Source organism: Lampris incognitus, chromosome 12, assembly GCF_029633865.1.
Source record: "Lampris incognitus isolate fLamInc1 chromosome 12, fLamInc1.hap2, whole genome shotgun sequence".
Taxonomy (NCBI): domain Eukaryota; kingdom Metazoa; phylum Chordata; class Actinopteri; order Lampriformes; family Lampridae; genus Lampris; species Lampris incognitus.
Genome location: NC_079222.1, coordinates 18,009,199 through 18,033,087, shown reverse-complemented (window position 1 = coordinate 18,033,087; position 23,889 = coordinate 18,009,199). Strand labels below are relative to the sequence as shown.

The following is a 23,889-nucleotide window of genomic DNA, read 5'->3' as shown; positions in this document are numbered from 1 at the left end:
CTGGCATGCAAGTGTACTAATATTTCACTGAATGACTTATTCTTTGATTATTTGTTTACTCTTGTTTTCCATGTTTCTCTAAACTACACAACAACAGTTTGAATTCACCACTAGACTGCCATTAATCAGGAATCGGGGCCACTTTATTTGTCGTTTCCCCCAGCCCACAGCAGTGGAACACAAACACAAAAACATATATCTAAAAACTACAAGAATACATATATAAAATACAAAAAAATAAATAAATAATAATAATAAATCACTCTCCGAGAGAATGAAGACCAGGATGACTATTAGAACTCCTGGTCTGCATGGGCTAGCAGTTAGCTTAGCCTGCCCCGCTTCCACGTCCTTTTAGACTGCTCTCGGTGTTTCCTACTCGGGCGCAGCTCCAGGCAGGGCCATGGTCCCTGTGCCCACCGGACGCAGCAGCCCAAGCTCTCCTAGCCGATCAAACGCCAGCTCTCCCAGGCAGATACCTTCAACACAGCTCCCCACACTCCCCACACAAAAACAGTCAACGCTAGGCGAGGCCACCACCAGACCACCCTCGGTGTTATTGGAACTGCCGGTCTGCATGGGCTAGCAGTTAGCTTAGCCTGCCCTGCTTCCTTGTCCTGCCAGACCGCCCTCAGTGTTTCCTCTTCGGGAACAGCTCCGGGCGGGGCTGTGGTCCCTCAGCCCACAATATGCAGCAGACCAAGCTCTTCCAGCTGATCCAGCACCAGCTCTCCCAGCCATCAAACGAAGACGTGGACGGATGTGGACAAAGACACTGCATGGACAGTACTGGGTGCGGCGCTGCAAACTTAAGTTCGCACCACCATCTTCCCACACCGGTACTGGGTGAGGCCGCTGCAAACGTGAATTTGTGCCGCCATCTTTAAGGCATCAGAGCTAACTTACCAAGCTGACATCCAATTGGTTGCTTATTTTTTGTTGACTAAAGTAGGAATTCAACTTCCATAATACTGTCGCAGCATGCAAACAAAACAAGCTAACAGAACTTAGTTTAGAAATTGAAATGGACTGTGGTCTAGATGGCCTACCCTGTGAATGATGCCGGCTGAGTGGAGATGTTTGATACCACACAGCATCTGGTAGAGAAGATAGGACATTCTCTCATGGTCAAGCTCCATCTGAATCACCTGACACAAATTGGCATCCATCAGCTCCATCACAAGGTACCTAAAAGACGAAAGACACATCATTGGATGTATGGATAGCTGTGTGCTCCCATGGTGTGATGGTGTGATTCCATCAAATCGATCGTTGCACATACTACATTTTTTCCTAAACTTTCTCCTAAAACCTAATTAATATTTTGCAGTGCTGCAGCACTTTGTAAACCATGCACAAAGCCCATATGTTTTGCTTTGTCAGTATGTAGCTACACGCCGGCATACACATGTGTTATAGTTCTAATCAGTGATTTCTTCTTTTATGATTTGTTTACTCTTTTTTCCAAATTCGTTTTAACCTTCACAAGAACAGTTTGACGTCACCATCAGACACCATCAAGAGTGCTAACTTACCCAGATGACAGCCAGCTGGTTATTTATTCTATAAAGTGACTCATTCATGACATCCTTCTGCAGCATTATTTAGCTAAAATCATTCTAAAAGTGGACACACTCATCAATCATTTTAAGGATTAAAATACCCCCACAGCCTCATATTACACCCTAATGGCACTGACTTTCATTCCCACTGCTGTGGTCTCATAACTATGGTTGGAAATCTGTTCTTCAAATCATGATAGCATAAAAAGAAATAACCTCTTCTCTGTTTTCATTCAATGAGATTATAAATCCAAACTAATCAGTTTATTTACAATCAAAAACCTGGATTACAAATATTTTGTTTTTACTTTTATGGAGATGAGAAAGTTTACTCACACATCCTGGAATTCTTCTAAAGATTTCTGCGGTGTGAAGACATTTAGTAAACTGATAATCTGAAAGACAGAACAAATGGAAGCAGGTGGGATCACCATACAGCACGGGCGTGACATGTACACAAAGATAACATGCCCCAAATACACTGACACTTCCTTATGCACATACCTAGTCTCTCTCTCTCTCTCTCTCTCTCTCTCTCTCTCTCTCTCTCTCTCTCTCTCTCTCTCTCTCTCTCTCTCTCTCTCTCTCTCTCTCTCTCTCTCTCTGTCTCTCTCTCTCTGTCTCTCTCTCTCTCTCTCTCTCTCTCTCTCTCTCTCTCGTTAAGACAGGTTTTATGTTCACTAAGGGAAGATGGGTCACTTGTTCTTAATTTTTCATTTGTTATGGTCATTTCTGTGTGTAATTTGATTAAGCCACAGTAATGATGCCTGGGATTTTTTTTTTAGATTACCAGTTTATGTTGACATGATGAGAAATTTTTGAATGTGATGTAAATAAAAGTTATTCTAAAAGTCTCTCTCTCTCTCTCTCTCTCTCTCTCTCTCTCTCTCTCACCACACACACATACATACATACACGCACGCACACACATGCACACACACACAAATAATGTTCCAGGTGGGAATGTGATAGTAAGTAAGAATGAATGAAGATATGAGCTGAACATGACTCATGAAGGACATTGCTGACAAGGAGTTGGAGGTGTGGGCGTGAAAATGGAGGGGATGACTCAGTGAGACAGAAAAAGTATAGTCGAGGGGAGAAGATAAGTGAGACAGAAAAAGTTTTTCACGGCTTTAAAGGGGAGAGAAAGAGATGGCTAGAACTATGTGCTACAGGTTGAGAATTCAAAATGCCATTCTCTCGACTTCATGTTGTAACTACCACTACTGTTATATTCAGGGTAGCTAAATTCTACCTGCCTTCCCAACCCCTTCTCCCAGTTACTCACATTTTTATGATTGACACATTTCATGAGCACCAGCTCCCGGTATGCCCTTTTGGCATGAGTCTGGTTCTGGAACGGTCTGCTCAACTTCTTGATGGCCACATTTCTGTCCAGGACAGCATCATAGCCCGCACTGCGGAAGAAAACCAGGGAGATCAGCAAAGCACACTGTAGGAAACTGGCAAAGGTAAGAGCAGTAGGGTTTTTTTGGTGGGGGGTTCCCCCTTTTTCTCCCCAATTGTATCCCTCCAATTAGCCCACTCTTCCGAGCCGCCCCGGTCGCTGCTCCACCCCCTCTGCCAATCCGGGCAGGGCTGCCGACTACCACATGCCTCCTCCAATACATGTGGAGTCACCAGTCGCCAGTCACCAAGGGGACATAGTGCATGGGAGGACCACGCTACCCCCCCCCCCATTCCCCTCCCCACGCCCCCGAACAGGCACCCTGACTGACCAGAGGAGGCGCTAGCACAGCGACCAGGACACACCCACATCTGGCTTCCCACCTGCAGACACGGTGAATCGTGTCTGTTGGGACGCCCGACCAAGCCGGAGGTAACACGGGGATTCGAACCGGTGTTCCCCATGTTGGTAGGCAATGGAATAGACCGCTATGCTACCCAGACGCCCCCTGTAGATTTTTTTTATTATTCATTGTTGTGTATTGTGTAGGTATGTATCGTTACTATGTTGTGCGAATGATCAAACATGAAAGAAAAAAAAGAAATTAAAAAAGTGGTAGAGAATATACAGTCGATGGGTTAAAAAGACCTATAGGGTGATATTTGTAACACCATACTCAGTGTCTATTGCTTTTCACTTCTCAGTCACTTTTCCAGTTGAACATAGATATGGTGATGGATCAGTCAAGAGTAAATGAATAAAGTTGGAATTACATACTTTGCTAACTCATAGCAAAATGTGTCCCTATTATGTGTGAGGGTGAGGTAGTATCGGACAGTCAGTAGTATTTGTCATTGTTCATTGTGTAATCATACTCAGCACTGTCAACGTGTTAATGTGACAAAGAAAGTAGCACTCATATGTCCAAAGGCAAACTGTATGGGCTAAATACACAGAATACTTTTTTCTTACAATTTCAACTCTTCCACTGACATGACAATATATTTAATTATGATATTGTCCAAGGGCTATAGTTTGGTTTGGTTCAGTTTCTTTATTTACACATATAAAAATTAAAAAAAGATAGAATATATAATTTGAAAAGGAATGTGTGGGAGAATTGCCTAAAAACCCTCCGAGGGCTTGAAAAGTGGCATTCTCCAGGCAGCATACTACAAGAAACAATTACAGCAATGCGGTATGCACAAGTTGTATGTATCAATTAATAATTCCAGACATAGCAAGAGACGGAGACACAGTTCAGCACAGCACCCGACAACAATGCATCCCATAAACACCCATGTTACACAAGTACAATGAATCAGTCATAGTCACAAGACATACAAAAACACACAAACACACACACACACACACACACACACACACACACACACACACACACACACACACACACACACACACACACATCAAGAACACTCATTCGTGATACATGCAAGTATACACAAACACTATCATTAACAGACTAAGAACATACACTCATGCTATACGGCTCAGAGTTTTCATACGACAAGAAAGATAAAGGAGAAAATAAATACAAATTATATATATATATATATATATATATATATATATATATATATATATATATATATATACTTAGCACAAAAAGTAAGGAAATTTGTGTTTGGTAGAGTATTTCCTTGTTGTAACAATGCTTCTTGGCAATAAATCTTATACCGTTGGAAGGCCTGTTTATTTCCCTTTTAAATCGTGCCACATTTGTAAGGAACATGCATTTCTGGGATGAGCAGCAGAGCTGAGTATGTGGGCGGCGCCCATGAAAAATTTGCCAAATCTTCTCTGCCAATGCCAAACAGTTTATTTTGCTGTTGCTATTGACTCTTGTTTTGAGCTTCTGGTACCCCAGGTGCTGACAATCAGGTGCCTGATATAAGATTTATTGCCAAGCATTGTTACAACAAAGAAATAATCTACCAAACACAAATTTCCTTACTTTTTGTGCTAAGTTATATATATATATATATATATATATATATATATATATATATATATAACCTACATGTGGAGTTAAGTATGAAATTGATAATTGTACGCAAATATGTCATTAAAAAGGGGCAGTATTCTTTTTAAAGAACTATGAACAAGTAAATTAGTGTTTTTATTAAGTGAACCATTGTTTTTTATGGTTCACTTAATAAAAGTGAACCATAAAAAAGTGAACCATTTTTATGCTGTATTCCATACACTTAATAAACACTGAGGACACCTAATTGACGAAATAGAGGCCGAGAGGATGTCTCAATGTACACAATTTATTATTCTTAGTGCTAGTTTCTGAAGATGGTATATGGGCTCAAGTTTGGTCTGATGCGTACTAGCCTAAGCTATAGTACAATCATTAATATACGGAAAAACCACTGAATAATATATGGCTACCTCAGTGTTGATCAAGTGACAGATTTTGCCTAGTATAGCAGTACTCTTGGCCATTTCTGTGGTTATGGCCCTGATATGAGGTTTCCAAGATAAGCAAAATCGAGAAGAATGCCAAGGAATCGCACAGAACACACATTGGTCATGGGGATTTCATTGATTACAATTTTAGATCAGGAGTTAAAAATCCCTTATTTAAGACCAAAAAAAACAAAGCTTGTTTTATTTATTTTTTTATGTTAAGTGGTAGTTTGTTGGACTTAAACTAAATAAACAGCTTATTAAGTTCTTCGTTTAACACCTTAATGATAGTGTCGGGATCTTTATGTGAACAGAAAACACTTGTGTCATCTGCAAATAAAATTTTAGATAGCTTGTCTGAAACACTGGGGAGGTCATTAATATACATAAGAAATAACAAGGGCCCAAGAATTGAGCCTTTGTGGTATGCCACAGAGTATGGGGTGAAGGGGTGAAAAGGGGAATTGGTTCCATTATAGGACACAAACTGCTGTCTATTTTAAAGGTAACTAGTGAAACACAGTAGTGCATTGTTTCTAACTCCACGATGTGAAAGCTTCTGAAGAAGAATATGGTGATTAACTGTGTCAAATGCCTTAGATGCACCTAAAAAAAAACTATAGTGTTTCCTTTCTATCTCTAGCTTTGTATATTTCACTAATTAGATGTGTAAGTGCCATATATGTTGAATGTTTCTTTCTAAACCCATACTGATGTGTATATTTAATATTGTGCTTATTAAGATGTTCGATTAACCTTTAATAGACGAGCTTTTCAAGTACTTTTGATATAGCAGGCAAAATGGAGATGGGTCTATAATGGTTAAAATGACTGGGTCATCATCTTTATAAATAGGAATAATCTTGGGTATTTTTAGTTCAAGAGGGACAATTCCCTTTTCCAAAGAGATTGACAATGTGAGATAGAGGTTTCACAATGTACTCATGAATAGATATCAGTAGTTTTGTTTTTTGGTTGTTTTTTTTTCTTTTCTTTTTTTTCGTTTTTTTTTTTGTCAATACTATCATAACCTGGAGAAGAATCTTTCAGATTAATTAAGGTCTCCCAAACGTCATCTTCTGTAACTGGTAAGAAATGAAAATTATCATTGATTAGGGAATTCATGAACTGAAGAGGACTATGGTTGCTAGGAAGAATCTTGGAGGCCAAAGTTGGAGCAACTTCTGAAAAAAAAAAAGCTATTAACATTGTTGGTAATTAATTGTGGATCAGTGATAAGAACCTATCAACCTCAATTTCATTAGGTAACTTCTTGTATTTTTTTTTTGAGGATACAATTCATTGTTCTCCAAGGAAAGGTCATGTAATTTTTATGTTTACATAATTCTACATTGTAGTAGTGGGTTTTTTTAACTCCTCTGATAATGTGGTTTAATTTTTATTTCTATAATTCTTAAATTGGGCAAGATTATAAATGGAGCAGGACTGAAAAGATCGATATTGTTTTCTACAGTCTATGTTTAGTATTCAACGATTTCATGATGGTTGAAGATATCCGCGGTTTGGTCAGTTTATGATGAGGCTTGGAAGACATCAGTACAAGGGGAAAGCACAGATCATAGGAGGCCTGGGAGATACATTCTGAAAACAACATAAAAGCCTTTGTGGATTTACAGACTGAAGGATATCTGTCCATACTCGCTGACCTTTAATCCGAACTTCACTATATTTGCTTCATTTAAGGTTCTCTTATATTTGGGATATAGAGGAGGGATCTATCCCAAAAGAGCTCCCTCCTCTGTTGCTCTCCCTGAGGTTTCTTCCTATTTTTTTTCTCCCTGTAAAAGGGTTTTTTTTTTTTTTTAGGGAGTTCCTTATCTGATACAAGGGTCTAAGGACAGGATGTTGGGTTGCTGTAAAGCACCTTCAGGCAAATTTGTAATTTGTGATACTGGGCTGCTATACAAATAAAATTGACTTGACTTGACTTGACATATAGTGTAAATGTAGGCTTATCATACTCCTTGAATATTATTAAAATGATCGGGCAATGGTCAGCAATATCCATACACAGAACTCCTGATTTCATGTTCTTATTGAACATATTTGTAAATATAGTGTCTATCAGGGTGGCAGAGGTCTTTATCACTCTGGTTGGTGATGAAAATAATGAGAGAACATTGTGTCAATAAAGTCCTTAATTAAATTATTAGTCGTATAGTTTACAATATTGATATTAAAATCACCAATTAAATAACAGTTTTCCCATCTCTACAAATAATATCAAGAACATTTGCTAGGTTAGTACTGTATACAGAAAAACTAGAGCTAGGTGGTCTATAGATACATGTAATAATGGTCTGGTGGGTTTCAACAATCACAGCCTCAATAGAAAGGGTAAAATACTTTTCAATATCATATCTTTCTTTGTAGACCAGGCTAGGGTTGAGATATAAGGAGACACCCCCACCCATTTGGTCTTACATATATATAGGGTTGAGATATAAGGAGACACCCCCACCCATTTGGTCTTATATATTTAGTATATATATACAAACATATGCTTATAGTTGTTAAATCAAACAAAGCCATAAAGTATCGTAATTTTTTGGCAAGCTGCGAACATTAATATAAAGAAGGGAAAATTCACTTCATTTCTTGGAGGTCAACAGAGGATTTAAATTCGTTCTCACGGTAGTAATCACAGGTATTACTTTATACTGCACACCTGTGGTCAAACTACAAAAAAGCAAGTATACAGAGGCTTCAAGTATCTTATAATGATGCAATGAGAATACTACTAAAAAGACCTAGATGGTGTAGTGCAAGTGAAATGTTTGTGGCTGCAGGAAGCAATACCTTTCAGGCTCTTCTAAGAAATCTTATGTCTAAATGTATTTGCCGGCTCAATGACTCTGATAATGGTTAGGTGGATTAGTCCCGTTTTCATGGCTTCATTTCTGTTAGGATTAGTTTACCTCAACATTACATCAACAGTTTAACTAATATAAGATTCAGTGCCACATGCTACCAATGCCGGCAGTGGGACCATATGGCTGCCTTCTTATAAGACACTGATTTGTTCCTCTTATGTTATTTTATTGTGTTTACTTTATGTATTGTCTATCATTTATCTTTCACCTATGGTTATTATCTTTTATGGCTTTATTCTTTCTTCTCTTGTTTTTTGTTTTACTTTGTCTTTGTTTGTTATGGACCCTGAGTCTGCAATAAAGTTTTGAATTGAATTGAATTAATCAGATATTCCGAAAGAATCTTGTTTCAGTTGAGCAAAACAGTTCGTGTCAGGGTCATTATTAGATAAAATGTTCAATACTGAGGATTCCCGAAATTCACTAACCTTGCAACAATGATGACAGATAACAGATGCCTACACTCTCTGTAAGACCAGAGAAGAATTCATAACTTAAGTACCAAACATCTGCTTAGTCATCAAACGGCAGGGTACCATTTGATCAATAATAATCAAATAGTTTAAAAGACACTTCCAACCATTTGCACACTCCCTCATTTTAGCACTCTGCATCTCATACGGATCCAAAATCCATGCTCTTTGGCCGCTTTTACGTAGATGCGTCAAAAGATTGTAGGTGTTTGTCTCGTTTCCTCTCAGGCATGCAACAGGGAATGAAACATACACAAACATAGGTACAAGTACATACATACTGTTGCTGCTATGTCAGAACAAAACGCTAGGGTTTCATATTCATAAGCGGAAAATTTAAATTAAATCAAGGAAAGCCTAAACAAAATTTCAAATAATATTCACGGATATCACTATCCTCTGGAGACAGTAAATCAACAATTCAAGTCAACAAACCATCTTGAAACTGTTTCTTCAATATAAACTCATTCACAGTAATATAGCTAAATCTCCAATGTGCTCATTATACTACATATAGGCAATGGAAAGAAGAACTGGATTTGGTCCCCGGGTGCTACAGCTGCCCACTGCTCCTATACAATAGGATGCACTAAATGCAGAGAACAAATTCATTGAAAGAACACAATTCATTGTGAGAATACAATGTTAAATAAAGTGGCTTTAATTTCATATATGCGTAGTATACGTCTCCCTGTGTTGCAAAACATCTTCTATCCTCCAGGGGCACTATTCAGTACATAGTTAAATTGGTGTTTCTCAATCCAGTCCTCAAGGTCTCGCAGCTCTGCAGATTTTCATTGCAGCTGTGCATACATAGGCCTGCTTATACTTACTCAACCAATCAGCATTTAATTATGTCAGATTTCACATTTAGCATGATTAAATGCTATAATAAGGTTGGTTGAGTAACAACAAACAGGCCTGTTTATGCATGATTACAATAAAAAAAAACTGCAGAGCTGGGGAGCCTTGAGGACTGGATTGGGAGACATTACTACTGATTACCCTGCATTCTGGCCTCCCTATCGAGGAATGGGGATCATATAGGTCTTTCATTTTTTTATGCTGTATTCCATAGAGAAATAAAACGAAAAAAGAAACTGGGGCAAAGAAGATGCTATGAATTGATGGCTTCTCTTTCAAAATACTGGCAATAGCCAATACTGAGAGTCAATGCTGCAGGGTAAGTTTATCACTGTCTCAAACCAAATCCCAGCCCTGGAGAAACTCCACACATGTGCACAGAACAGTCTTGGCCGATACTGCTATTTTGGGAGCTGAGCTATGGTTATTTCAAAATAAAAATAATAAAATAAAGAGCTGAATAACAAACTGAAAGATTAATTAAAACAGCAATCTTTACATACTAATTCATGTTGTGCAGCAATATATATTGAGTACATTGTTCCCCGGGCTAACGCTTCCTGATAAACACAGAAAGTCAGATTTTAAGGACTCTTCACACAAGTTTACTAAACCTTGAGTTGTATTGTACCCAACACCAAATGATGCAAGATAAATATGCTCTGTGTGAAGGTGGGTGGATGGTTAGCTGGGATACAGCTTGTTTCCTAATCTCTCTGTGGAGACTGTAAGCCAGGGATGATGTGTGGCCATGGAAACAGCATTACCTTCGTAAAAGCGTTCAGCCAATAGGGATTTGGGTAAGTCGTCACTTTCCAATGTGAGTGAAATATGATGTCATGACCAGCCAAACTGCTTAATGCACGCATTCATCCTAAGAAGCTTCTGAGAGCTCGTCCTGACCAACCAAACAGGTCATATGCACAGAGAATATGCATTGATTGCAATGATTGTCAGGGAACAACATCAGTTGGGTAAGTCTTAGCTAGCTCAGTGATACAAGTGTCTCTTCATTACAAGGCCTCAGGGTTTATGGGGGCAAAAGCCTCTAGATTGCATAAGAGAAGGCAGAGTGTATAATGATGTTGATTTCAGGGTAGGCTTTTAGTTTAGTTCCCGCTCACACAGTGCCTCAAGTTAACAGCTGTGTGTGTGTGTGTGTGTGTGTGTGTGTGTGTGTGTGTGTGTGTGTGTGTGTGTGTGTGTGTGTGTGTGTGTGCGTGTGAGTGTGTGTTCACACTGGTGTGCAGAAAGGGATACCGCTCTGAAGAAAAAACTGTTTTTACATAGATGCAATTCCTGAATATCACCCAACAACGGGAATTTTCAAAACACAATACTACCAAGAACTGGAATTCATTTTCAAATGCATGTCAATATCTTTCAGTGATATTTTCAATTCAAACCAAAGTTCATAAGTCAAATGTACATTAACTGTACAGCACAGTGGCAGTTGTTGCTAGCAATGAAAAATTGGATGAAGAATTGTACCCTTTTTGGTATGTACAAGCAGTGAGCCATTATCTCAATCTGCCGGGTTTATGTGGTTTGGTCTGTGGTAATACCATGGCCATCTGACACCACATGACAGCTTTGCAGAGCCGAGGGCAGGGCAGAGCAGAGCAGGTTATATTAGATTTGCACTGTCTCCCCGCCATCCATCGCTACAACACCCCTCAGCTGAGTCCAATCCCCGCATTAGCAGTCACAGCCTGCCCAAGCTCCTTTGCAAATGTACGCAATTATTTTGCAAGGGAAGAAGGGAAGGGGATGGCGCATGAGAAGAAGGAGGCATTACAGAGGGGTGTGGTGAAGGGCATGATGTTTAGGGTCCACGGGCGACTATCTAAACACGTGGGTGAATAAAACTCATTGAAAACATACATGATAACACTGCTCATCCAAGCATAGTTCCTTGAGACAAATAAAACGATGCTGAAAAAACATTAAAGTGGGGGGTAACTGAGCTCAAATCTGTGTTTTGGGATACCCATACCCCAGGAAAACATATCAGCAACCACCCAGGCAATTCTGTATGATTAAAAATGTTGCGAAGTATATAAAACAAAGCCTCAAAAACGTGTAAAAATCTGCAGCGTCCACTGGTTTGAGACTCTGGGGGCGTGGCACCGAAAGGAAGAAGGCGACGTCACCAAGGAAGCCGGCCAAAAAATCAAGAAAGGAAAACGGGAAAAATACCCAAAAACGGTCTAACTCCGCAAATCAGTTCTATACATGGTTCAACACATTTTAACATGTCAACAGCAATGCATCTCCCACATTTATAAAGTATTTTGAAGCAAATCTGTCAATTTGGTTACCCTGCTCTTTAATATCCAGAATGCTATAGATTTACCTCGGACACATTCCTTTCAGTGGCATCTCGGCAATTACTCCTTTTGTATTTGTAACGCTGGGCTGGTGTAGGTGGAGAGAGCTAGCAACATGTGGCTAGTTAGCAAAAGCCCCGGGATAGCTGATTAGCTAAGAGTCGACAGACAACGAGATGGGGATTTCCACACTGCTACTTTGTTTCTATCATACATACATCGACCGTACAATGCCAGGTCTCCGCGGCACTATGTTCACCGATCATACATGAACAGTAAAGCATAAAAATTATAACCTGCGCCAACTTGTAACGGTGGGAGTTCGTTCATGTGGACGTCGGTCGAAGCATCACTGAGAACGACTCGGCTCTGCTAAAAAGGAGGAGCCACGCTGTGGCACTGTTTGGCATTGCAGCACTACTATACTGTAATGTACACGAATAAGTAGACACGTTCGCCCTTGGCAAACGGGTCGGACCCTTTAGTCGACTGGTTAACGTTGTGGCCCGCGGTGCGGGAGATGCAAGTTCGCGTCCCGGCTGTGACGGTCCGGCCGGGCTGCCCCCCGAATTCACTACATTGGTGTCAGGAGTGGGATGCACGCAGACGCGCTTCCCGAAGGATGGGGGTAGTGTAACGTGCATGGATAAGTAGACGTTGGACCCTTTAGTTGACTGATTAACGTTGTCGCCCGCGGTGCGGGAGCCACGGGTTCGCGTCCCGGCTGTGACGGTCCGGCCAGGCTGTCCCTCGAATTCGCTACATTGGTGACAGAAGTGGGATGGTGAGACCGTGAGGTCATCGGAAGCGCATGCGCCCAGAGGCATGAGGGAGCTCCCTTGGAGGCGTGGGTTGAATCTCGAAGGAAGGGGGCAATGTATCGATCATGGATGAATAGGCTCGGTAGCCCTTGGTTAATGGGTCGGACCCGTTACTCGACTGGTTAACGTAGTCGCTTGCGGTGCGGGAGCCCTAGGCTTGCGTCTGGGCTGTGGCAATTCGCGTGGACGCGAATCTCGAAGGAAGGGGGCAATGTAATGATCACGGATGAACAGGCTCGATAGCCCTTGGCTAACGGGTCGGACCCTTTAGTCGACTGATTAACATTGTCGCCGGATGCAGCGGTTCCCGGGCTGCCCCCCGAATTCGCTGCATTGGTGTCAGAAGTGGGATGGTGAGACCGTGAGACCATTGGAAGCGTTTCCCGAAGGAGAGGGGTAGTGTAACGTACACGAATAAGTAGACACGTCAGCCCTTGGCTAATGGGTCGGACCCTTTAGTCCAGTGGTTAACGTTGTCGCCCGCGGTAAGGGAGATCCGAGTTCGCATCCCGGCTGTGACGGTCTGGCCGGGCTGCCCCCCGAATTCGCTACAATATTTATATTTACCGGACTGTGGCTGTTTTACATATTGTGGATGAGCAGGCCCAAGGTGAATTAAAGTCCATACAACAGGTCTCCAAAATCCAGATTGTTAGGCCCTGATGCCCAGATGTTCAACGTTTTGAGTTTTCTGCCTGATGTTTGAGTTTGCAGATTATATACCTATTTTGAATTATTCCTTTTCGGTTACATAACAGCTATTATATGAAATGAGATGTTGACATATTCATAGTCAAAACACTGTTGAGGGTTTGTTTTAAACAGATGTACAGAATTGGAGAACATATGAACCTTGTGAATGCAAATAAAATAGTTGGCACTATGTCAATAAAAACAAGAATCGTTTCCATTATTTGTCCTTCCTTAACCAATCCAACATAAACTGTAAGAGAATTACAGCATCATTTTCAAAAATTTCTCAGTGATGGCAACATCAGACAATAGCACAATGCATTATGCTTGAAACACAATGATACACAATATGTAACAAATGCGTTATGCTTGTGCTGAGTACTTACCAGACTATTCCCTGAGCCCCAGATCCAATGGGCTTTAGATTCTGGTAACGTTTTAAGACTGTGAAGGTTGAATCTCCCACTTCCACACTGTAGAACTGGTTGTCCACTTTACTTTTGCTCATGTTGTAATGTTTGGCGATATATGACACATCCACTTGTTTCCCAAAACCCTGCACAAAGCAAATACATTGGAGGACTGCCGTTAATGATGCTAATGATCTTTTGGTGCAGCAACTTCATTGAAATTCACCTCTGTGAGACTATTGATAACTCTGAGATACATGCTTTTTGGGGGGGGGGGGTTCTCCCCTTTTTCGCTCCAATTGTACCCAGCCAATTACTCCACTCTTCCAAGATATTCCGGTCGCTGCTCCACCCTCTCTGCCGATCCGGGGAGGGCTGCAGACTACCACATGCCTCCTCCGATACATGTAGAGTCGCCAGCCGCTTCTTTTCACCTGACAGTGAGGAGTTTCACCAGGGGGACATAGCATGTGGGTGGATCACGCTATTCCCCCCAGTGCCCCCCCCCCCCAAACAGGCAACCGGACCGACCAGAGGAGGTGCTAATGCAGCGACCAGGACACATACCCACATCCGGTTTTCCTCCCGCAGACATGGCCAATTGTGTCTGTAGGGACGCCCGACCAAGCCGGGGGTAACACGGGGATTCGAACTGGAGATTCCCGTGTTGGTAGGCACTGTTGGTAGGCAACCGTTGTTGGTAGGCAACCGTGCTGGTTGGCGTGTAGGTAGACCACTACACTACCCAGACGCCATGAGATACATGCTTTTTTATTTTTTTACTTCAAAAGTTCATCAGCATATTGTTGACCTTTACATTATGAATTTCTTTCTTGATAAACCTGAGGTCATTGACGGTAAGTGGTCAAGTTAACAGTGATGATTCAATATACACTTGGCTGTTGCTAATGCTAATGTTGCTCAGCAGTTGGTAAAGTGAGCACTTTTCCAAACAAAATAATAAACAAGAGTCATCTTTGATTTAGGCTGGTTTAAATAAGCAAGGTCATGGTCCTGGAGATGAAGTAGTACAGACATGACACAACATACAACACCGGATTAAAACAATTAACAAACAGTTTGCATCCGTGCATGTCAATTGTGCAGCTACCGTCTTTGCTATTTAAAAAATGTGAAGACATTGTTCTAGACTAGTATGTAAAATCACAATCAATACATAATTATACCGGGAATACATTTAGACAGAGCAGCTCTATTTCTGTAACCATAACAAAAAAAGAGCCAATTACAGACTAAATAACATAACTCATTACCCAAATACTGATTGAGCAGTATGTGAAAAATACAGCTAAGGAACAGGAACACGGTTATATAAAATGATGTATTTGATAGATATATGTAAAATTCACTGGGCTGATTTGTTGTCCAAACCAGTGAGTCACCCATTTCAATGGGCTACATTTGGGCATAACCTTTACTGTATAGATGACACTACTTAGTCCCTGTTACAGTCAAAGCTATCCATTAATCACCCATTAAGTTCTGTTCTAAATTTCTGTTCTCTACTTCGTTTTGTGCACGCGCGCGCCTGTGTGTGTCTCCATATAAAAGTATTGCTTTTGCCCGGCCTAGATGATCTTGGAGCATGGAGTTGTCGAGTGGTCCTTTTTAGAAGTAGAACTTGCCCCTTATTTTTGGCGTCGAGGTGAACTGTTCTTTGTTTTTTTTGGGGGGGGCTGGGCGTGTCTTCCCCGTTTTTGTTGTTAGCTTGAGCTAGGCTACGGTGCGCTAACTAGCTAGGCGGCTACAGAGGAGTGCTGAGGAGGAGCGAGACGAGCGGGAGCAGTGCGCCGGTGACTGCAGAGGAGCCTCGCAATTAGATGGCTACGTTTGGGACTATCGGTGAATTTGTTGAGGGCAACGAGGACTGGACGGAGTGTGAGGAAAGGCTGGGACACTTGCCTTGCTAATGGAATTACTGAGGAGGCTAAGCAGTGCTCTATTCTCCTGAGTGTGTGTGGCGCAAAGACTTACAGGCTGGTAAGAAACTTAGCAACACCGCGGAAACCAGGGGAAATTCCATAGGATGAACTGGTCAAGCTCGTGGGGAACCAACATAGTCCGAAACCTTCTGTAATAGTCCAACAGATTAAATTTCACAGCTTTTTCGGGAAGCCATGTCAGTCTGTAGCCAACTTAGTAGCCGAGCTGAGGCAACTGTCAGAGCATTGTGATTCCGGGTCAGTGTTGGATGACATGTTCCGTGATCGATTGGTATGTGGCATTAATAATGACACCACCGTTGACTTTCAAGAAAGCCCTTGAGATTTCAAAGTAGGGAGATGGCCGCCAATAATTCCAAAGCTATCCAGAAGGGAAATGGGGAGGGGGGGGGGGGATCACAGATGGCGACAGTGCGGGGGGAATGTTTTAGATGTGGATGGAGGGACACACTATGCAAATAATTGCAAATTCAAAGACACTGTCTGCCATGCTTGTAGCAAAAAGGGAGTCTTAGCTAAAAAGTCCAGGAGTTAAAAGGGTAAGGGTAAGCTTGGGCAGGGAAAAGCTCAGCAGGCTCAGGCAGTCACACACCACCTAGAAAAAGAGGCAGCATGTGCCTACAACATGTTTGGAGTGGAAACGAATGAGGAGCCACCTGAACCCTATTATGCCACAGTCACTGTCAGGGGGCAGGACATTAAGTTTGAGATTGATTCAGGGGCCAATGGATTAGTAATCAATGAGGAGACCTACAGGAGGACATGGAGGTCTAACCTGCCTCCCATCAGCCTGTCAAAGCTCAAACTCAGGACCTATATGGAGCAGCCCATATCTCATATAGGGGTGCTATATGTGGACATCCAACTGAGGGTCAGAAGGAAAAGCCAAGCTGGTGATAGCTAAGGGCAGTGGGCCCAGTCTTTTGGGCCATGATTGGCTTCGTAAAATCCGAATCAGCTGGCATGAAATTAAGTATGCACACATGACAGAGGACATTCTGCAGCAGTACAGAGAGGACAAGCTGGGTATGCTGAAGCGCATAACAATGAAAACTCAATGTCGACCCTCAGGCCACACCACGGTTTTTCAAGCCCAAGTTGATGCCCTATGCCATGAAAGGCAAAGTCGAGGAGGAGCTGGAGCGTTTAGTGGCAGGGCGTCATTGAGCCCATCTAGTTTTCAAGGTGGGCAGCTCCCATTGTTCCAGTTTTGAATGAAGACAGAACAGCAAGGGTATGTGGGGACTACAAGCTTACAGTGAATCAGGTCTCTAAGCTGCAGGAGTACCCATTGACACGGGTGGATGACCTGTTTGCGACCCTGTCAGGTGGTAAGCTATTCACAAAGATGGACATGAACCATGCTTACCAACAGCTGCTGCTCGACAAGGATTCCAAAGAGTACGTCACAATCAACACTCACAAGGGATTATTCAAATACAATCGCCTGGTGTTTGAGGTGGCATCTAGTCCCGCCATTTTCCAAAGGACAATGGACACTTTGTTTGCAGGGGATTCCGCAAGTAGCAGTGTATTTTAATGATATTTTGATCATGGGGGCCACAGAGGAGGAGCATTTGGCAAACTTAGAACAGGTGCTGAAGAGGCTCTCAGACACAGGGCTGTGATTGAAATGCAGAAAGTGTGTGTTCCTGGCATCGGGTGTGACCTACCTGGGACACAAGATCATAGCTCTGCCCAGTGGAAGACAAAGAGAAAGCTATCAAGGAGGCCCCAAGCCCCAAGAGCATCCATGAACTCAGATAATTTTTGGGCCTTGTGAATTATTACATGAAGATCCTTCCTGACCTCTCAAAGGTTTTGGCCCTGCTGTAAAAGCTGCTTCACAATTACACTAAGTGGCAGTGGGGCGAAGAGCAGGAGGACGCTTTCAAGGAAGTGAAAGACCTCCTCCACTCGGCGAAGCTGCTTGTTCACTATGAACCAGACAAGGAGATTACCTTTTCATGTGATGCCTCGCCCTATGGAGTTGGGGCAGTTCTCTCACATGTAATGGAGGACCGTTCAGAGAAGCCTATCACTTTTGCTTCACGTATCCAGATGGCAGCTGATAAGAGATATTCAAAGTTAGACAAAGAAGGTCTGGCTGGCTATTGTTTTTGCTTTCAAACGCTTTCATCAGTACCTCTATGGATGTACATTCACAATTTATACGGATTATAAACCCCTGATAAGCCCGTGCAGTGAGACCAGATGTATCCCACCGCTAGCCTCAGCCAGGATAAAGCGTTGGGTTCTCACACTGTCAGCCTACCAGTACATTATAGTGTACAGAGCGGGTAAGGATAATGCAAATGCTGATGCACTGAGTCGACTACCTTTATCTGAGGGACCTGCTATGACATATGTGCCGCCAGAGACTGTGTTTTCATTGGAGAGGCAGAGACACCTGTAAAGGCAACCCAGATCAAGAAGAGGAAGAGAGAGGGACCCAGTTTTGTCCCAAGTCAAGACTTTCCTTTTACAAGGTTGGCCCAGTGTTGTGGAAGGAGAGGAACTGAGGCCTTGTGCTAAACACAAGACAGAACTGAGTCTGCAGGATGGCTGCATCTTTTGAGGTTTGAGGGTGATCGTACTGCCCCCTGGCCATTCACAGATTGTAAAAGAAATACATGAGACTCATCCAGTTGTGTCTGAGATGAAAAGCCTTGCAAGATCCTATGTCTGGTGGCCAAGAATGGATCATGATCTGGAGGACAAGGTAAAATCATGCACTCAGTGTCAGACCAATCAGAACATGGCACCACCAGCTTCTTTGCACCCATGGGATTAGCCAGACCACCCTGGTCTTAGCATTATTTGGATTTTGCTGGCCCCTTTATGGTGCAGATGTTTCTTGTAACGGTAGATGCACACTCCAAATGGATAGAAGCCCACATCATGAGCAACATCACAGCCCACACAACCATGGACAAACTCAGGCAAGTGTTTGCAGTCCATGGATTGCCTGACACTCTGGTCACTTACACTCACCGGCCACTTTATTAGGCACACCTGTCCAAATGCTCGTTAACGCAAATTTCTAATCAGCCAATCACATGGCAGCAACTCAATGCATTTAGGCATGTAGACATGGTCAAGACGATCTGCTGCAGTTCAAACCGAGCATCAGAATGGGGAAGAAAGGTGATTTAAGTGACTTTGAACGTGGCATGGTTGTTGGTGCCAGACGGGCTGGTCTGAGTATTTCAGAAACTGCTGATCTACTGGGATTTTCACGCACAACCATCTCTAGGGTTTACAGAGAATGGTCCGAAAAAGAGAAAATATCCAGTGAGCGGCAGTTCTGTGGGCGAAAATGCCTTGTTGATGCCAGAGGTCAGAGGAGAATGGCCAGACTGGTTCGAGCTGATAGAAAGGCAACAGTAACTCAAATAACCACTCATTACAACCGAGGTATGCAGAAGATCATCTCTGAATGCACAACACGTCGAACCTTGAGGCAGATGGGCTACAGCAGCAGAAGACCACACCGGGTGCCACTCCTGTCAGCTAAGGACTGAAGCTGAGGCTACAATTTGCACAGGCTCACCAAAATTGGACAATAGAAGATTGGAAAAACGTTGCCTGGTCTGATGAGTCTCGATTTCTGCTGCGACATTCGGATGGTAGGGTCAGAATTTGGCGTCAACAACATGAAAGCATGGATCCATCCTGCCTTGTATCAACGGTTCAGGCTGGTGGTGGTGGTGTAATGGTGTGGGGGATATTTTCTTGGCACACTTTGGGCCCCTTAGTACCAATTGAGCATCGTGTCAACGCCACAGCCTACCTGAGTATTGTTGCTGACCATGTCCATCCCTTTATGACCACAGTGTTCCCATCTTCTGATGGCTACTTCCAGCAGGATAACGCGCCATGTCATAAAGCTCGAATCATCTCAGACTGGTTTCTTGAACATGACAATGAGTTCACTGTACTCAAATGGCCTCCACAGTCACCAGATCTCAATCCAATAGAGCACCTTTGGGATGTGGTGGACCGGGAGACTCGCATCATGGATGTGCAGCCGACAAATCTGCAGCAACTGCGTGATGCTATCATGTCAATGTGGACCAAAGTCTCTGAGGAATGTTTCCAGTACCTTGTTGAATCTATGCCATGAAGGATTAAGGCAGTTCTGAAGGCAAAAGGGGGTCCAACCCGGTACTAGCAAGGTGTACCTAATAAAGTGGCCAGTGAGTGTATAATGGCCCAACGTTCACGAGTGAGCAGTTCAGTGGGTTCGTGCAAGAGAATGGCATTGATCACATTCTGACGGCTCCTTTCCACCCAGCCTTAAATGGTTTGGCTTGAGCGGGCTGTGCAGACAGTGAAGGAAGGCCTGAATCAGATGACAGGGGACTCTCTTAGCACACGGCTTTCATGTTTCCTCTTTAAATACTGCCTCACACCACAGACTACAACTGTATGCACTCCAGCAGAGATGCTGATGGGACATAGGCCCAAGTCACGACTGGACCTGCTGTGCCCGGACATGGAGGAAACTGTGGAGAGAAAGCAGGAAAAGCAAGAGGGACATGATCACCATGCACGAGAGAGACAGTTAAAATCGGATTAAAATGTCTGTGTGAGAAACTACAGCAGTAATAACAACCAGCAACGGTGACCTGGGGTTATTCTTAGGCAGAGTGGTCCATTCTCCTATGTTTTTAAACTGACTGATGGACGTGTTTTCCACACACGTCAGGACCATGTGCACATGTGTCATGATACAGGCTCAGACAGTTTACAGAGTTGCCAATGGTGGAACAAGACTACTGTGGGAGCAGGTCTGCCAGTAACTATGCCAGGGAGAGAGACACAGGCAGAGATGTCTGTGTCCCCTGAAGAGGATGGACAGGTTCACACTGACACACAGACTCCTCTCACACCCCCAACACCAGATCCAAAACATCCTCACCAGTGGTGCCTGCTGGGTTACCAGGGGTATTGCACAGATTGCAGCGCACTCGCAAACCTCCTGACAGACTGAATGCGTGACTGGACAGTTTCTGTTAGCCTCAATGATGAATCTGTCATGCTTTTCAGGTACTTGTATTGTTAAACTGCTGCGGAGACACTAGTATAAGTTTTAGATGTACACAGGCTAAAGACACCTCCGTTATTGTTTTCCGAGTTCATTTACATTTGGGGAATGTGGGAATTTTAAGGGGGAGAAGTGTTGTAATGTGGTCATTATAAAATAAGTTAATACCAATTAGGATAATGGTAATATGGCCATGCTCCCACTAGGGGTAGCTGTTTGTTACAAGATGCTATTTTCGGGAGTTTCCAGGTTGTGGGGTTCTCGACTTCATTTTGTCCCTGTGTGTGTGTGTGTGTGTGTGTGTGTGTGTGTGTGTGTGTGTGTGTGTGTGTGTGTGTGTGGCAAGCTCCTTCACCCCTACAAGATAGTCACCATAAGCCTCTGTATAGAAGTATTGTTTTTGCCCGGCCTAGATAAAGGTGATCTTGGATCATGAAGTTGTCGGGTGGTCCTTTTTAGAGGTAGAAGTTACCACAATAGTGCAACACATAAAACAATGAAGGGGAAAGGGAAATGAATGAATACTGTACCTTTTTTACCTGTAAAGAACACACACCTGACAAAAGGCTATCTTCACATCCAGGATTGGTTGGCTGCAGTTATATAAGAAATGTCTGCTCATAAATACCTGCAACATACAAACAGAGGAAACAGGGTAAGGAGTCAGACAGAACATCTGTGTTTACTGATAACCTTATATCAATGACTGCAAGGGCTAGTGAGCCACAAGACTTCCGTCAATATAGTCACATTTCTGCCATTCAGAGGCAAACAGATTGTTTTTTGTTACATTTTATAAAACTTGTTTTTATTACATCTTTCAGTGGCATGGATGTTTGGCATTTCTGGAAACTGGAATTGGGAATTCTCATTTTTGGAGATGATCTATTTGAAAACTGGATAAGATCCTAGGGGGCATGTGACACACGGGTAACAGGGCGTTATGTAACTTTGTGTGCATGCATGTGCATGTCTGATCATTTTAATCTGGGTGCGTTTCATTTTGGAAAGTTCAAATAAATCATGTTAAGATGTACATATATATATATATATGAGACACCAGTGGATTTTTTTTTATCGTATCACCTAACATTCCTGTTAATGTTAAATATGTGAAGTAAAAGTTGCACTGGAGTGTCAATTAACTCAAAAAAATAGCACCACCTTTTGAGTTTACAAAGAAGCATTGCTACAGTAGATGGACATCATTATTTGGCATATCAGCAATAAAAAGTTCTGATTAATAATTGCACAATATGATCTGTAACCCAATGATTCCTTTGTCAAAGTGTAACATAGCTAGAAAATGTGCAGACATTTTTCACGGTATTGGTTTTGCTTTGAGTGAAAAAGGAGTCCATTAATAGCTGCAGTGTCACCGTGGGAGTCCAAGTCAATATGCCACCTTATGATAATAAGTACCTGGCATGCTAGAAAGGGGTGCGTTTGTTCATAGTCATCTCTGGCTCTTAATTAAAATGTCCACTAGAACAGATAACGACAGAGTGGAAGGTACCATACATATTTACAATCTAACTTGTAAATCTCTGTAAGTAAATCTAGCACTCACTCTTCTTAAACGCATTATCTGCTGTATCTCCAACTGGCTTCTAATAATGTCATATTCAAAGCTTAGTGTCTGAGCCAAATCCAGTGGGAGCAAGCCAGATTTATGACAGTCAAGTGGGACACAAATACTGAGATGTCAGGTTTGCTCTACTTAGGCCACCCATTTATCGAAAACTACATGGTGTCACAGTACAAAGTGACAGTGACCATTGCTAATGTTCACTATGTGCTCTGCTGTTGTTTTATTTTCATTCTTTCATGTGTCATTGGATGCCATAACGATTTGTGTCTTTTTTTTTTTGGTCACAGCAGTGCCAAGATTGGTGTTACAGATAGGAAAGAGAGAAAGAGAAGGGGAGGGTGGGGAGAGATGACAGCCTATGACTGGTTACAAAAAAAAAGGTAAGATAACTCAAGGGAGGGCGTCCGGATAGCGTAGCAGTCTATTCCGTTGCCTACGAACACGGGGATCGCCGGTTTGAACCCCCGGGTTACCTCCGGCTTGGTTGGGCGTCCCTACAGACACAATTGGCCGTGTCTGTGGGTGGGAAGCCGGATGTGGGTATGTGTCCTGGTCGCTGCACTAGCGCCTCCTGTGGTCGGTCAGGGCGCCTGTTCGGGGGGGGAGGGGTAACTGGGGAGAATAGCGTGATCCTCCCACGCGCTATGTCCCCCTGGTGAAACTCCTCACTGTCAGGTGAAAAGAAGCGGCTGGTGACTCCACATGTATCGGAGGAGGCATGAAGTAGTCTTCAGCCCTCCCCGGATCGGCAGAGGGGGTGGAGCAGCGACTGGCATGGTTCAGAAGAGTGGGTAATTGGCCGGATACAATTGGGGAGAAAGAAAAGGGGGGGGGGTCCCAAAAAATAAGATAACTCAAGGGAGACATGAAGTAGTGAAAACAAAGAAGATTAATGAGTGTATCGCAGATATTTCCTTACGGATTAATTGATGGTTAACTGTATTTATTTAAATTGTAAACAAAATCCTCATATCTGAGCTTTGGATTTGACTATTGTGTGCATTATGTCCCAGAAACAACTGTTGGAATTCACCATCACAAATGTATACTTAACAAGGCTAACATCACTGCAATCACATTAACATAGCCCGATATTTGCTGTTAATGTAATGGGTCAACACTGATTCACCAAAGCAATCTGCTCCACTCTAATCAAAAGCTGCCTATGTACACAAGATACTCAATCTCACACATGAACCCAGTGTTTGCCTTCCAGCAATATTATCTTGGATAATTCAAACAGCACTCGGATTACATCTGAATTGTCACGTGAAATATCACTGGTCTGTGTGAAGGGACACAACTTTGTTACCACTGTAGTCAGGTAACACTGCACAGCAACATGGAACATACCTGTCTCTGTGTAAGAGACACAAAGAGCCAGGTGGTA

At 42.7% G+C, this 23,889-nt stretch overlaps 1 protein-coding gene across 6 annotated transcripts in view; it reads right to left on the bottom strand.

Annotated features, from left to right (window-relative positions):
• mapk10 (mitogen-activated protein kinase 10) overlaps positions 1-21,533 on the bottom strand; it is a 46,220-nt gene extending 24,687 nt beyond the window's left edge. For 3 of the 6 annotated variants that reach the window (XM_056291168.1, XM_056291169.1, XM_056291170.1), the window contains exons 1-4: positions 13,871-13,992; positions 2,854-2,983; positions 1,899-1,957; positions 1,050-1,188 (exon numbers count right to left, since the gene is read on the bottom strand). In XM_056291168.1, coding sequence (XP_056147143.1) covers positions 1,050-1,188; positions 1,899-1,957; positions 2,854-2,983; positions 13,871-13,992 — 450 coding nt within the window. Of the gene's footprint in view, positions 1-1,049; positions 1,189-1,898; positions 1,958-2,853; positions 2,984-13,870; positions 14,041-21,464 lie in introns of those variants that run through there. The other 3 variants (XM_056291166.1, XM_056291167.1, XM_056291171.1) reach the window with 2 other exon arrangements.
• Positions 21,534-23,889: the final 2,356 nt, after the last annotated feature.